This window comes from Pungitius pungitius, chromosome 8 (genome assembly GCF_949316345.1).
Source record: "Pungitius pungitius chromosome 8, fPunPun2.1, whole genome shotgun sequence".
In the NCBI taxonomy this organism is placed as follows: domain Eukaryota; kingdom Metazoa; phylum Chordata; class Actinopteri; order Perciformes; family Gasterosteidae; genus Pungitius; species Pungitius pungitius.
This window is the reverse complement of record NC_084907.1, coordinates 22,285,555-22,304,049: the sequence shown is the minus strand read 5'-3', so window position 1 is coordinate 22,304,049 and position 18,495 is coordinate 22,285,555. Positions and strand designations below refer to the sequence as shown.

The window sequence follows — 18,495 nt, the reverse complement described above, 5'->3', positions numbered from 1 at the left end:
CAGCCGGAGCTCCTGAGGAACCAGCGGCCGTGGTCTCTGCCAGCGAGTGTTAAGTTACCTCTGGGAAATCTCAGGGCAGCCGGCCCTATGAGCGGCCTCTATCCCTGCATGCATACATCAAAGGAGAAGGTTGGGATTACAGACTACACCATCCAGCCTCCCAGAGCACATCTTATCTCGGCGTGCCCTGGTTCACTTCATCATTGCTGTTCATTTTCAAAAGAATTGCATGGACACAGCGGATAAGGAAATCAAGGTGAGGTCAGGAAGCGCTGCGAGGGCGAAGCAACGTTACCAAAGGCCTGAGGTCCGGGTGGATCAGGATGTAGCCGTTGTTTGTGATGGCGAATGCGTACCCGTGGATTCCCAACTGGAGACACAAGATCAGATCAAGAAACGTAAAAAAAAACAAAAAACTAATTGCGAATTAATGAATTCAATTATTTAAAGTAAAACGTAACAGCTGATTGTACCATATGTTTAGGGATGAGCTTCATCAGCTCCTGCAGAGGGATGTCTGTTCCTACGACCCCCAACAGAATACCCTGGTTCCTCTGTGCAAAACACATACACAACTTTAGAAGAAATCAGTATGAAAATTAACTTTACAGTCGCAAAAGACAAACTTATATTACAAGTAAAATCCTACGGTTATAGTTTTACAGTATTGCAAACGATGTTCAGGATGACATTAGGTCAAACGGATCCATCACTGTGTAAGTAACATTTTACTATTACAGCAGATGAAGGGCATCTAGTCTTAAACATGTTATATGCAGTTAGGTATTGGGGGACATGCTTCTTTTGCATAGTGAGAAATTAAAGAAAAAAAGTGAAAATTGCAAACAAATGACAGACCGAGGCCTCAAATGTGACAAGAATCCATCAGCAATATTCATTTCACGAGGTGAAAATGTCTTGAGATGGATGCAGACTCACCGTTTCATTCTTTGTGCTGAAGACGGGCATCGCGACAGTCGTCATCAGACTGGGACCCGCTTTGTCCTTCAACTGGAGGAAGGGAAGAAGGACTCTGGTATGAATAATGCTGTCATCTGTTATCAGTTATCAGTTATCAGTTATCTCATCAGGGATGACTCCTCACAGACACACATTTAAACTGCAACGCTGCGCACAAGTCTGAAAAATGTCTTGTAAATCCAACAATAACCAGCAGCGCCACGCGCATTTATTGCACTTTATTTATTTTAGGTGACACAGTGAGATTCCTATGAGAGAAACTACTGTAGAAGATGCTCATAAACACTAAAACATTTTATTGAACAAAACCTACGCTACTCAACAAAATGATAAATCCACGAGCCGCCTTGGTAATGTAACACCAGAGTTGACGACTAAAGAAACAATTTAGGTTTCTTCACACATTACAGTAGCTAATTACCAGTAAAGAGGCGGCCTAATTGGCATCAAATTCAATTACATTTTCCGCATAGGAAAGGGAGGACGGGAATAACAGCTTTAGGACTCGACAATGATGAAGGCAAAAGTGGCCACGGACACAAAGGTCTCGTTCGATCAGAGCACTATTTGACACATAATTAATTAAAAACATTGACCTAAAGAATCCCTGCAGAACCACAGGTTCCATTTGAGCCTCACAGGGTGAAGGCTGACATCCTTAAGCACATGATCGCCGTTAAAGTAGGTCTGCTATTCCCTCACCTTGGGAGTCGACACAGCCAAGTGTGTCCCTGTGTGTGTGTCTGGATGGTCGTGTGTGTGTGTGTGTGTGTGTGTGTGTGCATGCATATTAAACAAACAAGCTGGGAATTGTAGTGTGTGTTATCTAGTGCTTGACAAAAATGAAAAATGGTGGGTCCTTAAACTCATCAAAACAGAAAATTGAAGCGGGAACTGGACTGCTTAAGTCTATACACACACACATACACACACACCTACACACACACACACACTACACACAGACACACACACACTACACACACACACCTACACACACACACACACACACACACTACACACAGACACACACTACACACAGGTAAATCCAAGAACACCCCCTCTCTCTCTTTCCTTTTCCATTTTCTCTCTCTCTCTCGTTCTTGGTCTCCTCTCTAATGTCACTTTTATTACGGCTTTAGGAGATAAAATGCAATGATCCACAGGATGATGAATGGTGTGTCTGAGGCTCAGATACAAGAGCACACACTGCAGAGGACAATCTCCCAACCCTTCTGCTGGTGTGTGTGTGTGTGTGTGTGTGTGTACACGTCTTAGTGTGTATTAGGGGTTCATGCTCATAAGCTCCGTACTGGAAAGAAGTCCAACAAATGCTCTTCGACTACTCCTGACCCCCAGAGAACCAGAGCATCTCCTCAGTCTTGACTTCCAAGGAGATATTAAAGCTCAAGATCTTCTCAACTCTAAAATCTAAAATTCTAGTGGCAGTGGAAATCTTTTATAACCTGCATTTGATCTTCGTCCTGATGCTTGTTCAGAACTGCAGGATCTGGTTGATTATTTTATGACAGGAAAAGCGCTTATATTTCCTACAGATATGATGAGCACTTACAGATCCAACCACATCCAAATATTTACCTTATGAGCCTGGGAAAGCTGAAATGAAAGAAAAGACGCATAGAGATAGAATCACTGCAGAGGATTCAAAGCCTTACATTGTGCATTGAGTTAATACAGAGGGGGGGGGGGGGTAATGAAGCTCATAATGAGGAATCAACGCAGCAGTCTCACACATATTCAAATGCAAATGGAGAATGAGGATTGACGACTTGAAGCTTGTGATACTGTAACACACTCACAGCACTGTCCACGTAAGCTTCAGTCCACACCGTGTCGTGCTCGTGGTCAATGACCTTCGGGCGGCTCATGACGTGGAGATACCTCATCACGTTCTCCTGGACGTCTGCTAAGGTGGAGATCTGACTGAAATAACCTGCAATTAAAGGCAAACATACATGAGGGACAGTGTAGTCCTATAAGAGCAACACCAAAAAGGCAGTTTTTGTTAACCTGAACGAAACTACCACGTGGAAACCACGCCGTACTAAGGATACTAAAAGAGTGGCGTGCAAGTTTCCCCCCCGGAGCATCCCCCCCCCCCCCCTCCACTAAACGCTGTGATTAGCGACATGACTGTCCTTCAAGTGGTTCACTTCACAGTGACACAGGAGCGCTCTGACTCGCCTCCCGCTGTCGCTGTCAATGCTTCATATTGGACACATAAGGTCGTCCCACAGTGGGGGGGGGGGGGGGGGGGGGGATGTTTGGAGCTTGTCTCTCTCTGATCTTGTTTTCCCGACCGTTACTCTCCTTTCCAGAGGGCACTCATCCAGAGCCATCAGCGAACAGAGAGACACTCTGACAGGAAGAGGGATTAGAGCAGATTGACCTCTGAACCCCCCCCCAACCCCGCCTTCCCCCTGCCACTTCACTGCCTCCTGGCAAAAAGAGCCTGAGCCAGCACACCCCCCCACCCCCCCCCATGCAGCACACGCGAGAAACACGCAGGGCATTCATGCCGCATACACCCACCCTCCACCCACCCTCCCCCCATCCTCCACCCCTCCTCCACCCCTCCTCCATCCATCCTCCACCCATCCTCCCCCCACCCTCCCCCCACCCTCCCCCCCTCCTCCGCAGTCTGACCGTTATCGGGGGAAGCCGAACCTTTGTTGGCACATGCCATCCATTTGAGGTTATCGGCGAACGCTGACTCTCGTCCAATCAGGTACGGGAATATTCGCACCTGTGCAGGGGACACACAGATGTCGAGAGTTTTAGAAAAGAAAAAAAAAGATCAGGCCAAGCGATGCTTCTCCTCAGAACTTTGTCTTCCAGTCCTGATTCTATCAGAAGAAGTAGCTGCTGCTCGTGTTACTCTTCCAGCTCTTTCCTGTCACTCATCCGCTTCTTTTCAGTCCACCTTTGTGAGTTTTTGAACAGTAATCCGGTCCTTTCTCAGTAGTTAAATACAGTGAATATTCTTTTGTTGACTTGGCAGCGTAATCCGATGTCCTTTTAAAGAACGCTGGGAGACATTTTGCCAAACCTGCACGGCTCATTGACTCCAGATGCTTTGCTAAGCAGGAATCTTATAGAAAACACAGAATGGCTGCCATATAGCGACCCTGCGGGTATACGGGGGGGGGGGGGGGGGGATGGGGTACTCTGCCAAACACTGCCAACACACATATGCTTGATAGGACTGAACAAAAGCCCTGGAGCTGTTGTTTTTATTGCTGTGTGAGTCCATTTCATCTCAGCTGCATTCAGGTCTTACAAAGAGAGGCTTTCAAAAGGTTCTAAACCCAAAATCATTGTGTCCAGGAAGAAATGCAGGGGGGGGGGACAGAGCCTTTGAACCTGAGCTGTAGTTATAGTTTTCCATATTGTATTCCTTCTGAGGGAAAATATTGTGCTGTAATGCCTCAACATCGAAAACATCGTATTGGTATTTCTGTACAGAGTTATCGTTGGTAATGAAATAAAAATAATCTACAAAACGTAAAGACAGGAGTTCCAGAAAACAAAGTATTAAAGTGTCCATCTATTCCTGCCGGAGTAGATTGATGTGAAAAGAACAAAGAACATTGAACATTTGGGGTTGTGAGGAACAGAGGAGAGAAGAAAATAATAATTTATAAAATAAATAAGTACTCACCTTTCTTTCTGGCCAATTATACTTCTCAAAAACATCGTCATACATTTCAGTCGCCCCGTCAGTCACAAGCATTATGGCCTGGCTGCACAAGCTACCATGTCCAGTTTGATTAAACTGCAAAGAGAGAAAACCCAACATACATATGCAATATTTAAACATGAAACAAAACAGGGCTGTCCACTGATGAGGATGTTTGATACGCAGCCATCGCTCAATAAAACCCAGAGAAATCAAACTGAGGAGTGCAGTGCACTTTATTCTGATGCCAGAAGATGCATCGCAGTAATTAAGTGGTTTATTGACCCGTAACAAAATGAATGAGAAGAGAAAGATACTGTGACGTGATCACAGGAAAGGACTGTTAGTAATGTTAGTAGTGTCAGTGACAACAAGTTAACTTAAAGAAAAGTTTAGATCTTTTAATATTTTCAAAATGCACGCTTTCATTGCTGATTTGTGACGCTCAGCTTAATAAATTCGGTGTTTTAATGGCTCTCTCACTGGGGCCCTTCTGCTGCAAAGCATCTGTCCTTCAGCCGCTATTGGAATGTATATAATGACCTTTTTTCAGCACTGTAAGTAAATAAGGAATTGTAAATCCAAATGTTAATGATAAAAGACATAATCAATGACTGGGATCATTAAGTACTTGATGCTGATAGAATCTAATCAATCTCACACGCTAGCTGTTTAAGAGGTAAATTAATTATCTTGTCGTAACGTTATGCAACAAGGGGATGCGTTTAGGAGCTAAAATATTGAATTATATGCTGGCTATTTTGTGATTATTTCGCACTATCCGCCCATGAGATGTGGAGACGTTTCTTCTATGTCATCAGTGCTCCTATAGAGATGGTGCAGTGCTCTTGGAGTGAAGCTTCTTTCTGATTGGATCCACGATAGACTGTGTTATGTTCGGACTTATTTTCGCTGGGAAGTGGTGTAACAGTGAATTTCAGTTGCAGGCTACTGGCTTCCTGATTACCATATTCATTGCAAGGCTTTAATTAATCTGACAAATGCAGAGGTAAAAGCTGCAGTCCCTCAGCTTCAGCAGTGCAGCCGCCTGAAAACAGGGAGATAAAAGGAGTGCGGCTCCTGGCCTTATCTGCGTTGTGTTCCAATCAGCGACGTTATTAATCATCGACGTTAATTAGAGCCATTAATCACGGTTCAGAATGGATGTGTCCGTGTTTGGAGGCGGAACAGGGGATCGCGTTTCGACAGGCGACACACCTCCCAAACGCTCAAATGCATTTGACTGGAGCGCTTTGCTGCTTTTTTAATGATGAGCAGAGAAACAAGCAGAGGGTCGTACGAGAACACTTCCTGTCACAAGAAACAAATGCAGCCTGTAAACCAAAAGTTTTCCTAATGTTCTGGTCGAGTGGGATCCTTCAGCAGAATGAAAACAAAGTCATTATTTTTATGTCGAATTTAATCCATTCTGGAATTAATAATCCTGAATACTGGACAGCATTATCAAATAATATGTAAAAAGGAACATAGTTGATCTGCTTTGGGATCCAAACTGAGAAGATCACAGCACGTTTTCTGGATCTCACCTCGCTGAGGATGGTGAAGGCTTCGGTCAGAGCGTCACCCAGCAGCCCGATCCCTTTAGCAAACAGCTTGTCCAGATGTTCCCGGAAATGCTAACAGATGACCGATAGAAGTGGAAAAGAGTTTAAACATGAAACAACATGAATTCAACCGGATCCAGTTTGAGCTCGACTCACATCTTTATTTGTTCTGTCGGCTCGGACCAGTGTGCCGTTCAAACAGGGCTCCACGTAGTGGATCTCCTGATTATACTGTGGAAACGCAAACAACATTAAGATGGGTTACTATTTTTTCCAATTCCTAAATTCCTTTGGTAAATACTTTTAATTTAAAGCATTAGACCAAGATAAACAGGACATAGTGATGCAAACAAATCTTAACAAACAAACATGTAGAGACACAATCTGAGAAAAGGTAAAAAACGTACTGCAATGATGTTAAAAAAGTCATCATCTCCAAGAGTGTCTAATATGGAGGAGACAGTCTGCCTGGCGATGGTCAGCCTCAGTCCTTTCATGCTTCCACTAACATCAACTAAGATAATAACATCCTTAGGAGATGTTGCTGCCTGTATGTACCTGAAACATGTTGAATTACACATTTTTATACCTTTTTGTAGACCAAGAAAAGACAGATTTTGTTAGAAGATGCTGAGACACAGTATATTTGGTCTGGAATATAAAGTCTTACCACTTCCTGTTCCTACAGTCAAAGCCAATGACCCCATGTTCATCTGGATGCCACTTTACTCCTGGGAATAGAAAATGTAAATAAACTAGTAACTAATAGCACGTCGACGTACTGCACCAGGCTGCCGTTTTACATTTGTATATATAAAACATTTGTGCTTTATATTTAAACAGTGTTGGCTGTTTGGAACCCTGAATGTAAAGTAGTGGTGGTACAAGTAATGTAGTGCAATAGAGTGTGATTTCACAGAACATTTAAATGATGAATACATAAAGGGTTGTTGTAAAACACTGCTTAAAGAAACACATTTCTCCTTATACTTTAAACATGAAGAGTCCATCTTTGTAAAACAATGTCATCGGCTGCATCTCCGTAGCTTCACTGCAGCGTGTCGGGCGCCTGTTCCATTGCGATGGTCGCAGTAGCTTCGTAGACCCACACCAGCAAATCCTGATTGATTACAGTCTGTATGTGTGCATCCTCTCTGGTGGTGTGTAAAATTACCACATTAGCCAAATTACCCCTTTAGTCATTCTAAATCATTTGTTCTGATCTTTTTTTTACTCTTGCACTGAACGCTTATGACTCCCTTGAGACACACACACACACACACACACACACACACACACACACACACACACACACACACAGTAAAACAGGACTCACCGGGGTACTGTCTGAAGAATCCTTTGGCGCTCCCAAAGTACTGCCAGATGAGAGTTGGGTCTCTCTCAAAATTGTCAACGAATACTTTATTCAGGGCCTCGGACCAATAAACTCCGTTCACTATGTCGGGATCTGAGGAGGAGGAGGAGGAGGAGGAAGAGGAGGAGGAGGAGGAGGAGGAGGAGGGCAAAGACGCAGAGAAGGGGGAGAAACAACTAAATTAAACAGCGATAATAATAATCATCCTGGGCACCGTTAACCGAGGGCAGAGGTGACCTTTGTCCCTTATTGACCCCCCCCCCGAAGGAGGTACAATGGCCGTGACGGAATCATCGCCTCCCCTCCTGCTGCTGGCCGGGCCTCCCTTTGTGCCGCAAACAGAGAGTAACGCGGAGTTCATTATGGCCAAACAATAGCGGCCCTGTCGATACTCGGGGGGGGGGGGGGGGGGGGGGGGGTGTGACACACACGTTAAAAAACAACAAGGGACTGAACAGCTATCGTATGACAAACACCCCCCCCCCCCTTTCAGTTCCTTTGAGAGGTCTGCGGTTGCTTTATGTGCCGACTGCTATCGATGGAACTCCACTCCCTTCAGCTACTCTCTTTCACCACTTGCTCTCCGGGCTGATCCCTCACCTTTGTTGTACATGTTGGTGGGTACCTGCACCACGCTGAGGCTCAGGTTGACTGACAGGTTGTTGAAATGGTCGTTGGGCTCCAGAAGAAACTCCCCTCCGAGCTCTACGTTATTGCCCTCCTCATCCACTTCATTGATCAGCACGGCGTTAAAGTACTCGTACTGAGGAGCAGGGAGAGAACCAGAGTGTTACATGCTATCATGTGACTGCAGTGAAGATATTAATATGAAGGAATAGCATCACATATTTGAGTCATTCCTCTTGTCGTTACTAGACATTTAAAGATCCCTGCCTAAAGGGATTCCCTATTGATGTGGGGAATAGAATCCATAAAGGGGCTCTCTCAAGTTTAGTTGAAGTCCTTCCAAAGTGACAGTCAAGTATAAACTAATTATTTGTCTTTCCCCTGACATGTTGTTATGAAGTTGCTTCTCAAAATTTAGGGGAAAAAAAGCAATATTTTACACATTTTCCATTACATTTATTTGCATAGGCCTTTTGAACAAAATGATCTAAACGCTCACCACATTTTGGGGTTCAGGACACGGACAGGAATTTATCTCTACCTATCTGCTTACGTTTGTCAGGTTTTTTCAATGATTTTGGATTAGATTTAAAAGTCCCAGTGTGTCAAAACGTGCAGAAACTATCAGCCGAAATTGTCGCTGAGAAGAAACTGGGGGTGCAGAGCGGACTTCAGGACTGCCAGAGAAGTGTTTGCCTCCCTAAAGTGAAACCCGTCCTGTCCTTCACCGCCTGCTGCTGCAGAAAATACTTCCTCATCCTGTCTGAGTGGCCTCTCAGTGGCCCTCATTGTCTGCACACACACAGTAACAGAGAGGGGGGGGGGAGACAGGTGATGTACTCTACAGCATCACACTCGGGGGGGGGGGGGAGGCCGCGCGGGCATCGCCATCAAGCAGCCCCTGACAGCTCATACCACGGCTGAGCACCTCTCTGACGAGCTGCGGCAGAGCGGAGGGGTGCTGCTGCAAAGGGGGGGGGGGCAGCAGGGGAGAGAAATGTGCCCCCTCAGCAGAGCTGGTGGTGCTATTACTGTACAGCAGGCCATGGGACGCTGCAGCCCTCCGAGACGCCCCACTGGCTCTGCAGCTATGGCACTGCAGAGATCTGCTGGGCCTTAATGTGCAGCCAGAGTGGAGCTCATCTGTTGGAAGGCTGAACCTTTCTCTGATGTTACGGATCACATTGTTCAAGAAGTTACAGTAAGGTGTGATTAATAAAAACATGTAAACGTAGTACCAGAATGATCTGTACAATATTCTGTGTGAATCATATACTATTCTGTCAAATTATTTACTTTTGGGTTGTAATTTTCTTTAGCGATTTAACAAACCACAATGGAATTAGAATGAGTACCTTGCAAATATAAAAAATATAAAAAAATGCTATCATATGCATTGTAGAATTTAAAAAATGTATAGCATATATAGTAGCTTTTAAAAAACGTTTTACTATATGCTTTAAATCTTGCATGGGCCATTACTTCAAGGTTGAATCGGTTTTGGACAAATGTTTATAATCAAAACTGTTATTATTTTTAAAGCTACTTAAGATTTTTTGAATTTCATATTTCTGAAATGTTCCTGTTTTTCAAGATCTATTTGAGGCTTTTTTCTAGGCCCAAATACATGTCATTAAAAATACCCCCAGTTAAAAAAAACCCAGTAACAGTAAATAACATTTCTGAACTCATCTGTGCAGCTCCATCAGACCTGATCTGCACACCATAAAACGGGTCAAAGCAAAACCCCCGACTGTCCTGACAGAAGCATCTGAGATAAGAGCAGCCGGCTTATCTCATTGTGAAAGATGTGTCGTGTCAGGGGAGGCGAGGCTGGTTAAAAGAGTAATATCATGACATCACATCACTGTCGCTGGTGGATATTGAATTTTCCTGATTATTTTTCATTGCTTTATGTAAGATGACGTAAAACTCTGCAAGCTTGAATTTATTAAAAAGCATTTTTAATAAATGCAAGCATCTGTTTAATAAAAACACATTAATGATATACTATCATCACATTTTTATAAGGAAAAATATAAAAAAGAAAACGAGTGCAACGTATATTGAATTATACCTTACTTAAAATATGGTTTTAATAATAGTAAAAACTGTTTAAATACCTGAATTAATAATGATCTTTTAATACATTTTCGGAGTCTACAATGTTTCATTTAAAGATTATTGTTTTTAGAACGAGAGATAAATTGTATATGATATTTAACGTCAAAGTTAACTTTGCAGGTTTTGTAACAGAAAAAATAGCACAAATATTAATATAAAATATATGCATTGAAAACATCTCCCTTCTCCCAAAAAGAATCTACTTAAATGGGGTGAAGCAATATTGCAGTTAAGGTTTATACGTGAAATATTTCCAAGAATACCGGTGAAAACAAATCAATATTTAGTGTATCAATAGTCTACGGTTATAATAGCAGTCATATTATATATATTTAAGTAGCTAGTACCCGTCTTGTTCTGGCTGTGCAAACGTACTGGGAACAATGTGAGTGAAACGTATCCCTATGATGTAAATGCTACTATTATCTGTAAAGTGCTGCCGTTATTTCAGTGCTTCAGTGCTCTGTTGCTCGAGTGCTTTTCCAATCTAGAGCCATGAAAGTGAAACAATGCGCCACGCAAAGTTTCATTTGTCTTTGTCCACTGGATGGCAGAGCGGGGGGGGGGGGGGGGGGGGGGGGGGGGCAAACGACACAAATACTGCATTCCCTCTGCAGTGAGAGCCGCTAAATAAACCGTGTCAAATACGATTCAAATTACAAGCGATGCAAAACCACTTCCGTATTTTCTCTGTGCAGACTGAGTCAAATACGGTCTCCTTTTATCACAATCTGTTGCCATGCTTTACAAGTTGCAGCAGCCACGTGCCACCGTGCATGCGACAGTAAGAGGGTCACTGTAGTGAATATAAAGGCGCTGCATGTTCTCCTGCACACTAAAGGTTACACTTCATCAAAGAGGAGCCTTACGTATCAAAGCACTTTTAGGGCCTATTACCCTTCTCTCTCCTTCCAGTCTTAGACAAAGTCACACAACGCATTTTTAATATTCATGTTCACTTTTTTTGACGGGACAAACGTCACCTGTAAATCCGGATTGTCCTCATGCTGATGGTGCGCTTCTTCTGCTGCCTCCACCAGCCGCTGAGTGAAAAAAATAAATGTTTAAAATGTACCAAACCACTAGATAAATCGTTCATTTTTAAATCAGTAAATTGTGCAAATATTCTTTAAAACATTAACGTAGAAGGCCTGAGGTCGTCCCTTCATAGAACTGCTCTGCGTATTTGCTTCCGCTTTATTCTTCTCAGATCTCAACAAATGCTGTTTCATTGAAGGGGAACATGGTCGAGGACCAGTGGGAGGCTTTAGATCACTTTTCGGATTACGTGGAATCGATGTCGCTTTTGTTTTATGTTGGACACCCTGGTGGTGATATTCTGGTGCCGCTGCGCGGTGCCGGGTGGGTCGGAGCTGGATCTCGTGCTTCGTACCAAAGCACCACATCTTCGGTTATAACTCGATCTTGGAAAAATGTGCTTGGCTCTGGGTTTCCTGGAAATGCCCCCTAAACGTCGCAGTCAGAGCCACGCGGGTAATTAACGTCCGTCAGAATAACTGCAACGTCAACACGAAGCCACGCGATGTTTACCAAAAGCAATTGACCTCGTGGCGAGATTTCACGTCGTCAGCATTTGGAAACTATGAAAGACCACGAAATAACATTTATGATTTATAAAGGAGAGTGTACAGGACTGAATGCATCATTTCCCTTCCTGCACCACTTTATGGAGGTCACTTCACTTAAGATTAGGATTTTATGCTCCGGTTATTTTTATTATTTTTATTTTTACAAAAGCTTAATTTGTGCTTGTTTTTTTGTATTATTAAAAAATACAATGTTAGGCAATAAAAACCTGTTTATTAGTTGCATCTCTCTCTTACCAGGTAATTTATAGGCTCAACCATCCTACAACGTGGAATCAGGTGGGGGGGGGGGGGGAGATAACGTTATCATTTCACAACAGTCCCCGAGAGGTTCAGCATTAAAATGGTTACAAGCCCCGTGTGCTGCAGACCATCAATTACATGTACGACAATATTCCAACAATTATTTACACCAACGCTGAATTCAGATTGGCTGCGTTTTAAAGTGACTGATCTACTCAATTTAGGGACTACACATAAACATTGCCACATTTGGGGGGGGGGGGGGGACCATGACCCTCCCACCACTCATCAATGTATATATTTTTACATCTCTCGTCTTTTCAAATCTCAATAGCATATCACATTTTATTGGTTATTTAACAAAAATATATGGCTCGACAAAATGAACACAATTCTGCAGAATACTCCATAAAATGAATATTATAACAAGTCCCCAGAACATCTTAAACATTGCACCTACCCTGGTAGCCTCGGCCTTTTTCCGGAACACTTCCTCCATCTTCAGAGCCAGGTTTTTGACCAGTTTCACACCATCAATTTCTTCCACTCTGACTGACTTTTCAAGTTCTTTATATTTCTGAAAATAAGAGAGTGTGGCATTGACAGGGGGGACGACTTTGAGTCTTTTAGCATCGGCTGCAGGAAAACATGCTGCAAACGCGTTGAGCTAACATGGCTGAATAACACATGAGGAGTAACCTGCATTTATAAGAAAAGAAAAACATCAAGATCCACATCTTTTCCGTGTGTTTGTTCTGCAACCTTTTCGAGTGCTGTTGTTTCACCACATCCCACGACCACAGAGGTGGGACATTGTTAAACAAGGCTTATACGCTTTCACATGTTGACAAGCTGCATGCAGCCCGTCTCAGATGATAAAACCCTCCCTGCAACACAGAATGATTGATAGTCTTTATCCCGTCGCAGTCATTGGCTGCACATGCTGCTTCCCTCTCTGTGATTGGTCGGAGATGGCCATGTTGGGTGGCCTGCGGGGGGTGGGGAGAAGGCGGAGGATCTGAAGGCTATGCATGGTAAGAGGATAATTGAAATGGAGTCAAAGCACTGGAGAAAGATAATAACGTGTCAAGCTCGGGCGATTCTGGGTAATGAACGACACCTCGCGAAATGCTGATTCTGCAGGATGCGCAGAACCTCCACTGATACAGAACAAAGCCCAGCCACAGCTCCGAGGAATACACCATGACATCATCCCACACCTGATCCTGACTTTATCTAAAAATAAACACATGCCACGTTAGGCTCGTGCACTCATCAAACATATTACACATCATCAGGGCAGGACGCACACACACACACACACACACACACACACACTGGTACATGAGGCGACAAATTACCTACTGAAAGGAAGAGTGTGGGCTTGCAGTGGAGCAGAACAGTTCATTTCACGCCTGTCCTCTTTGCCTCAGCACCCAGAATCCCCAAGCCCCCCCCCCCCTTCCTTTACACTCCTTCAGTCATCAAGAGGAGGTTAAGCCTCATTCATCAAAAGCCCCGATCATGACCATTGATAATAGTGGCCGATGCCGCAGTGAGGGCGGGACACTGAAGATGCCTCCTGTTTCCCCCCCATTCCCAGAAATCTCAGTGAAATTGGGTAATTCACCATAAAAGCACCTAATGATCAGCCTTAATGACCAGCCCCTAACGACCCGCCAGCCCCCCCACAGCTCACGGCTTTCTGCTGAGTCGCTCGGCTCTTTCCAGGCGTGACTCCGTGAGCAGCAGCACGAGCCAAAGGGGGACACGTCTAAAGTTGCATGTTACAAAATGAAAAACTATTGCTTGGGCTTCATCCGCATATTTGAACTTTAAATGCGATCTTATTTCAAGTAACTGTCACCTCAGTGCAAGGAGGTCCGAGGTTTGAGCCCAGGAGCCGCTTTCTATATGCCGTTTGAAAGCTCTCCCCGTATTTGCGTGGGCTGCCTCTGGCTACGCCTTCCTCCCACCCTCCAGGACACGCAGCGTTTTTAGGATTGCTCCCTCGACCGCCCTTGACCGAGGTCCTGGGCTCAGAACTGGAGTTGGTCCCTGGACGCGGCGCTGTGATAGCCCACAGCTCCTAAGAAAGGGTCAAAAGGAGAGGAAAAAGTTATTTTTGACAGAAGATGGTCTGCAGCATTTATAGTGTAAATATAACAAGTCAGAGGTTCTGTTGTAACTTTCAAGGCAGAAGAAGCGCGTGGTGTTCTTGATTTGAGATGCACGTGCACAAGAAGGTATTTTCCACATGTGTGAAATTGAATTGACACAGTATTGATTACTTTTTATTACTGAACACTGGAAAACAAACTACTCAGAACATACTAATCAACAAACAGCTGAAACGGAGGCATATCTTATATCTTGCAGGTTGATTGAATTGTAGTGTGTACAAAAAACAAGACTGAACACAGCATGCGTGATGTTCAGCCTGATAAGAACAACAAACATTACAGTTTATAAAGACGTTATTTAGTTTGCCTATGACATAACACATTATCAAGGTCTAACATCTTCAACCCATGGTTCATTTTGGCCAAAATGAGCTCCAGGTGTATTTTAAGTTTAAGTGCAGAGCCCATAGCCCCCAAATGAATGCTTTTTAGCATCCAGGGTGAAGGACACTTAAAAACCCTTGTAAGCATTCTGACGGGCGGTGAACATGCACCTGACTCAGTCCCTGCCACCGGAGGCCTGGAAGCAAAGAGCCCACATTTGCCACCAAGCGGTCAGAAGGTAAAACATTCTGTGTCGATCCCACTCATCATTTCAACATCGCCCACTATGGAACTCAACCACACGCTCATTCCTATCGCTCTCCTTGTCGCGTTCACATTCAAAGGTTGAAACTCTTGACTCCAGAGAGTTAACCGGAGATCAGAGAGAGGAATCAGAGCCGTGGTTAATGGAGTGTGTCGAGTACAAACCCACACACACGCACACACACACACGCACACACACACACGCACGCACACACACACACACGCACACACACACACACACACACACACACACACACACACACACACACACACACACACACACACACACACACACACACACACACACACACACACCTCTGGCCATCCAACACACCTGAGTCTCTCCTTTAAAACACTGCATCAGTCGAAATGTCTCTGCAGCCGATTACATCCTACAGTGTTACGACCATCACATGAAAGAAAAGCATTTGTTTCCACGGGGGGGGGGGGGGGGGGGGAGGGGGGGAAATGAGAAGAATACCTTTTGCAGTAGTTGGGATCCAGAATATTTTGCTGAGATGGATTTAATTTCTCCACCAAAGGCTGAAGCCCACAGCTTCACACTAAAACAAAGTACAGATAAATAGCAGTTTAGCCAAAAATGAGCCATAAGTTATAGAAGAACGTGCACAATAATGTTAAATGACAGGCTTTGTAAGGTAAGGGATTGAAATAGTTTGATGAAAATAGAATCTAAATCTATTGTTTGTCTCTCCTCAGATGTCATTGTACCCTTACTCATAAGAACTACTATTGTAGTGCGTCCTAATATCGGCTCAAAGAATATTAATGATTTTAGTAACTGTGCAGTGTAAAGTGTACAATATCTGCGGCGGCAATTATTCCAAAAATATAAAATAACATTATTTTAGTTCTGTTTTACAATGGTTTGGAAAATAGAACTGCTGCACTATGTAACATTGTGGATTTTAAACTAAACTAATTGTTCAAAGACCATGGAAGAACATTCGAGAAAGCTTTTCATTGTGCGACTGATATTTTAAAAGATGTGAAATCTAAAACTTGAGTGTGTTCTCTTAAGTTTTGAAATGTTCATCTATTACATATCACATTAATGAAGAAGAATGTGATTCCATATAAGTCCATCATTATTGAACTCATTAACGGATTGAGCATATAAAGACCTGCAAAATTGTCTTTTCAATTGAATCAATTAAGTTTTTTGCAGTTCATAAAAGTTATAAAAAACAACCTGCTTTTTCTTAATTTGAATTGATATATATATATATATATAAAACCATTGGATTAACGGTGCCTCTAAACCAAACCTTGTGTCCATCAGATATAAAAGTGTCAGAACCTTGAGTGAACCATGCAATTTCTGGCGATTTAAGAACACATCATTTTTATTGTGAATGCAGTAAATTGCGACCCTATAACATGAAACAAAGAGGAGACTTAAGTAGAGTGTTAAACTCTTTGCTCTAATTTGATCAACATGCTCCATTTGTGAATTTCCACATTCTATCATTTTTTACTGAAGCTGGTTATTTGTGGAGATCTGTAATAGTTTGTTTCCCCTCTTCCAATAGTACCACTTCATAGCAGCACGTGTGGGTTAAACCTGTAATAAGGCCTGTGTGGAGACAGACAAAGGTGTGTGGTTTGGACTCCACACGGTGGTCATTTTAAAGCAAAGCAGACAAGAGGACTCAGATTCAATCAGACTCCCAAAACATTTACAAATACACAACATCATCATGTCAGAACAGCTGGAGTTAATTCCATGTGTAATTCCAAAGTTGCAGAGCTGCTTCTCACTCACACTGACAGAGGGATCCCTTGCTGGGACCCCGCCACCTCCACCACATTCAAGCCGAGGAGGATCCAAAGCAAAGGGAAGCTGCTGCTGCTGCTGCACATGTGCGAGAAAAGGATCCTCCAGTTTCCAAACATCTTCAGCTCCGATGCTTCAATCTTTCCGTCCCCTAGAAATCCCGTCCCCCGCTATACTATGCTGCTGGACCCCGGTGTCCAGTCTCTCTGTCAGCACGTACCCTGCCGTATCTGATATGAGGGAGAGAGAAAGAGAGAGAGGGAGAGAGAGAGGGCGAGGGAGAGGGAGGGAGAGAGGGAGAGAGAGAGAGAGTCCCATTCCAAAGCGATCTTCTCTTTCGTCTCTCCCTACAGGGAAACCCACTCAGTCGGCTTCGTGCTTTAAGAATCACAGACCTTTTATTCCTGGAAACGTGTCGTCTGTGTGTTTGAAACATGAGACTATAGAGCCTAAGGAGGGGGATTCGACCCCGATTCCTGGAGCCGAGGGGGTATCTCAGCTTCCATCTGAGGAGAGCAGCATTGGCAGGTGTTGCCCGCCACAAATCTATGGAGCAAAGGTTTAATTTATCACCAAAATGCATTTTCTTCTTCTTCTTCGACACACATCTCAGGTCGACTAATCAGAAGTTGTTGCATTAAACGCTGACACTGCAGTATAATCAGCATGCTTTATTGTCAATCTCCACGCTGCACACAAAAAGCCACGAAAGCGTTGTATGTTAATATGAATGCAATGTCATTATTATTATGCATGACTTTGTGAGTGTCATAAGATGTTTAAAACTACAGCACACAAGGAGGGGATAATCCGGACATAAAATGGCTCTCTGGGCGATAATGCTGCAGACTGCAGATGTTTGATGGAGGCTTCCCTGCCAGCAGCGTATGTGCACCCTGACTAAAGATAATGAACAGGACTACAAAACAACCAACACGAGGGAGATGGCTATTTCAGTCATTTACTTTAGTAAATGTACAGCATAATAGAGGTCATGTAAAAAGTATTGTACCCAAAATGATTAAAACGACACAAGCAACAAAATGTTCTTAAAATATTGGCTTTTAATGCATTGATATTTAATTGTGGACCTCGTTTTAGCCATTACATCTTTATCATTAGATATTTTGTTTTTTTATGAAAACTAAAGCTCTTCAATAAATGTAAAATATTTCAACCTCAAATAGAATGAGGTATATATTTTTTGATTAATGAGACTTAATAAACATCCCATAAACAACAATAATAAAACTATTAACAAAGGATACGTTCTTCTTCTTCTAAACACTGGCCATGAACTGGCCTAGACAACATGCTAGCGACGTTAGCATGTTAGCATCGATCGCTAGCTTGATATTCTAACCATCGCCATGTTTAAACAATGGTTTCTGTTTCAGTAAACGTCCCAGTAGGATTCAATGCCAGAAAGGGAATCGAACACGCATTATTACTTTGCAGTTAAATATTTGGCGCCACCATCCAATTATTGTATAAGTTATATGTTGAGATTGATGAACCCAGTTTGTTGGGGAAACACCCAAACAGTGGGTTGAGGAAAAAGCCTCACAAAACTTCACACAATGAATTATTTTGGATAAAATGTGCCTGTTTTCACCCACGTCCTGGTTGTGTGTCCTCACCGCATCCTGCGTGGGCCGCTGCCGGGTAACGATCGTAACGGCCACGTCACGCGCGCGGTGCTCCAAT

At 43.4% G+C, this 18,495-nt stretch overlaps 1 protein-coding gene across 1 annotated transcript in view; it reads right to left on the bottom strand.

Moving 5' to 3' along the window:
* cacna2d3 (calcium channel, voltage dependent, alpha2/delta subunit 3) overlaps positions 1–18,495 on the bottom strand; it is a 23,708-nt gene extending 5,213 nt beyond the window's left edge. The window contains exons 1-20 of the mRNA XM_037448040.2: positions 18,408–18,495; positions 17,184–17,334; positions 16,777–17,018; positions 15,472–15,553; positions 14,087–14,308; positions 12,680–12,796; positions 11,353–11,412; positions 8,219–8,381; positions 7,580–7,711; positions 6,914–6,974; positions 6,651–6,801; positions 6,400–6,474; positions 6,226–6,315; positions 4,661–4,774; positions 3,667–3,745; positions 2,799–2,932; positions 2,578–2,595; positions 940–1,011; positions 474–554; positions 296–370 (exon numbers count right to left, since the gene is read on the bottom strand). Of these exons, the coding sequence (XP_037303937.2) occupies positions 296–370; positions 474–554; positions 940–1,011; positions 2,578–2,595; positions 2,799–2,932; positions 3,667–3,745; positions 4,661–4,774; positions 6,226–6,315; positions 6,400–6,474; positions 6,651–6,801; positions 6,914–6,974; positions 7,580–7,711; positions 8,219–8,381; positions 11,353–11,412; positions 12,680–12,796; positions 14,087–14,308; positions 15,472–15,553; positions 16,777–16,907 (1,857 nt within the window). The 5' untranslated portion in view covers positions 16,908–17,018; positions 17,184–17,334; positions 18,408–18,495. The remainder of the gene's footprint in view (positions 1–295; positions 371–473; positions 555–939; positions 1,012–2,577; positions 2,596–2,798; positions 2,933–3,666; positions 3,746–4,660; positions 4,775–6,225; positions 6,316–6,399; positions 6,475–6,650; positions 6,802–6,913; positions 6,975–7,579; positions 7,712–8,218; positions 8,382–11,352; positions 11,413–12,679; positions 12,797–14,086; positions 14,309–15,471; positions 15,554–16,776; positions 17,019–17,183; positions 17,335–18,407) is intronic.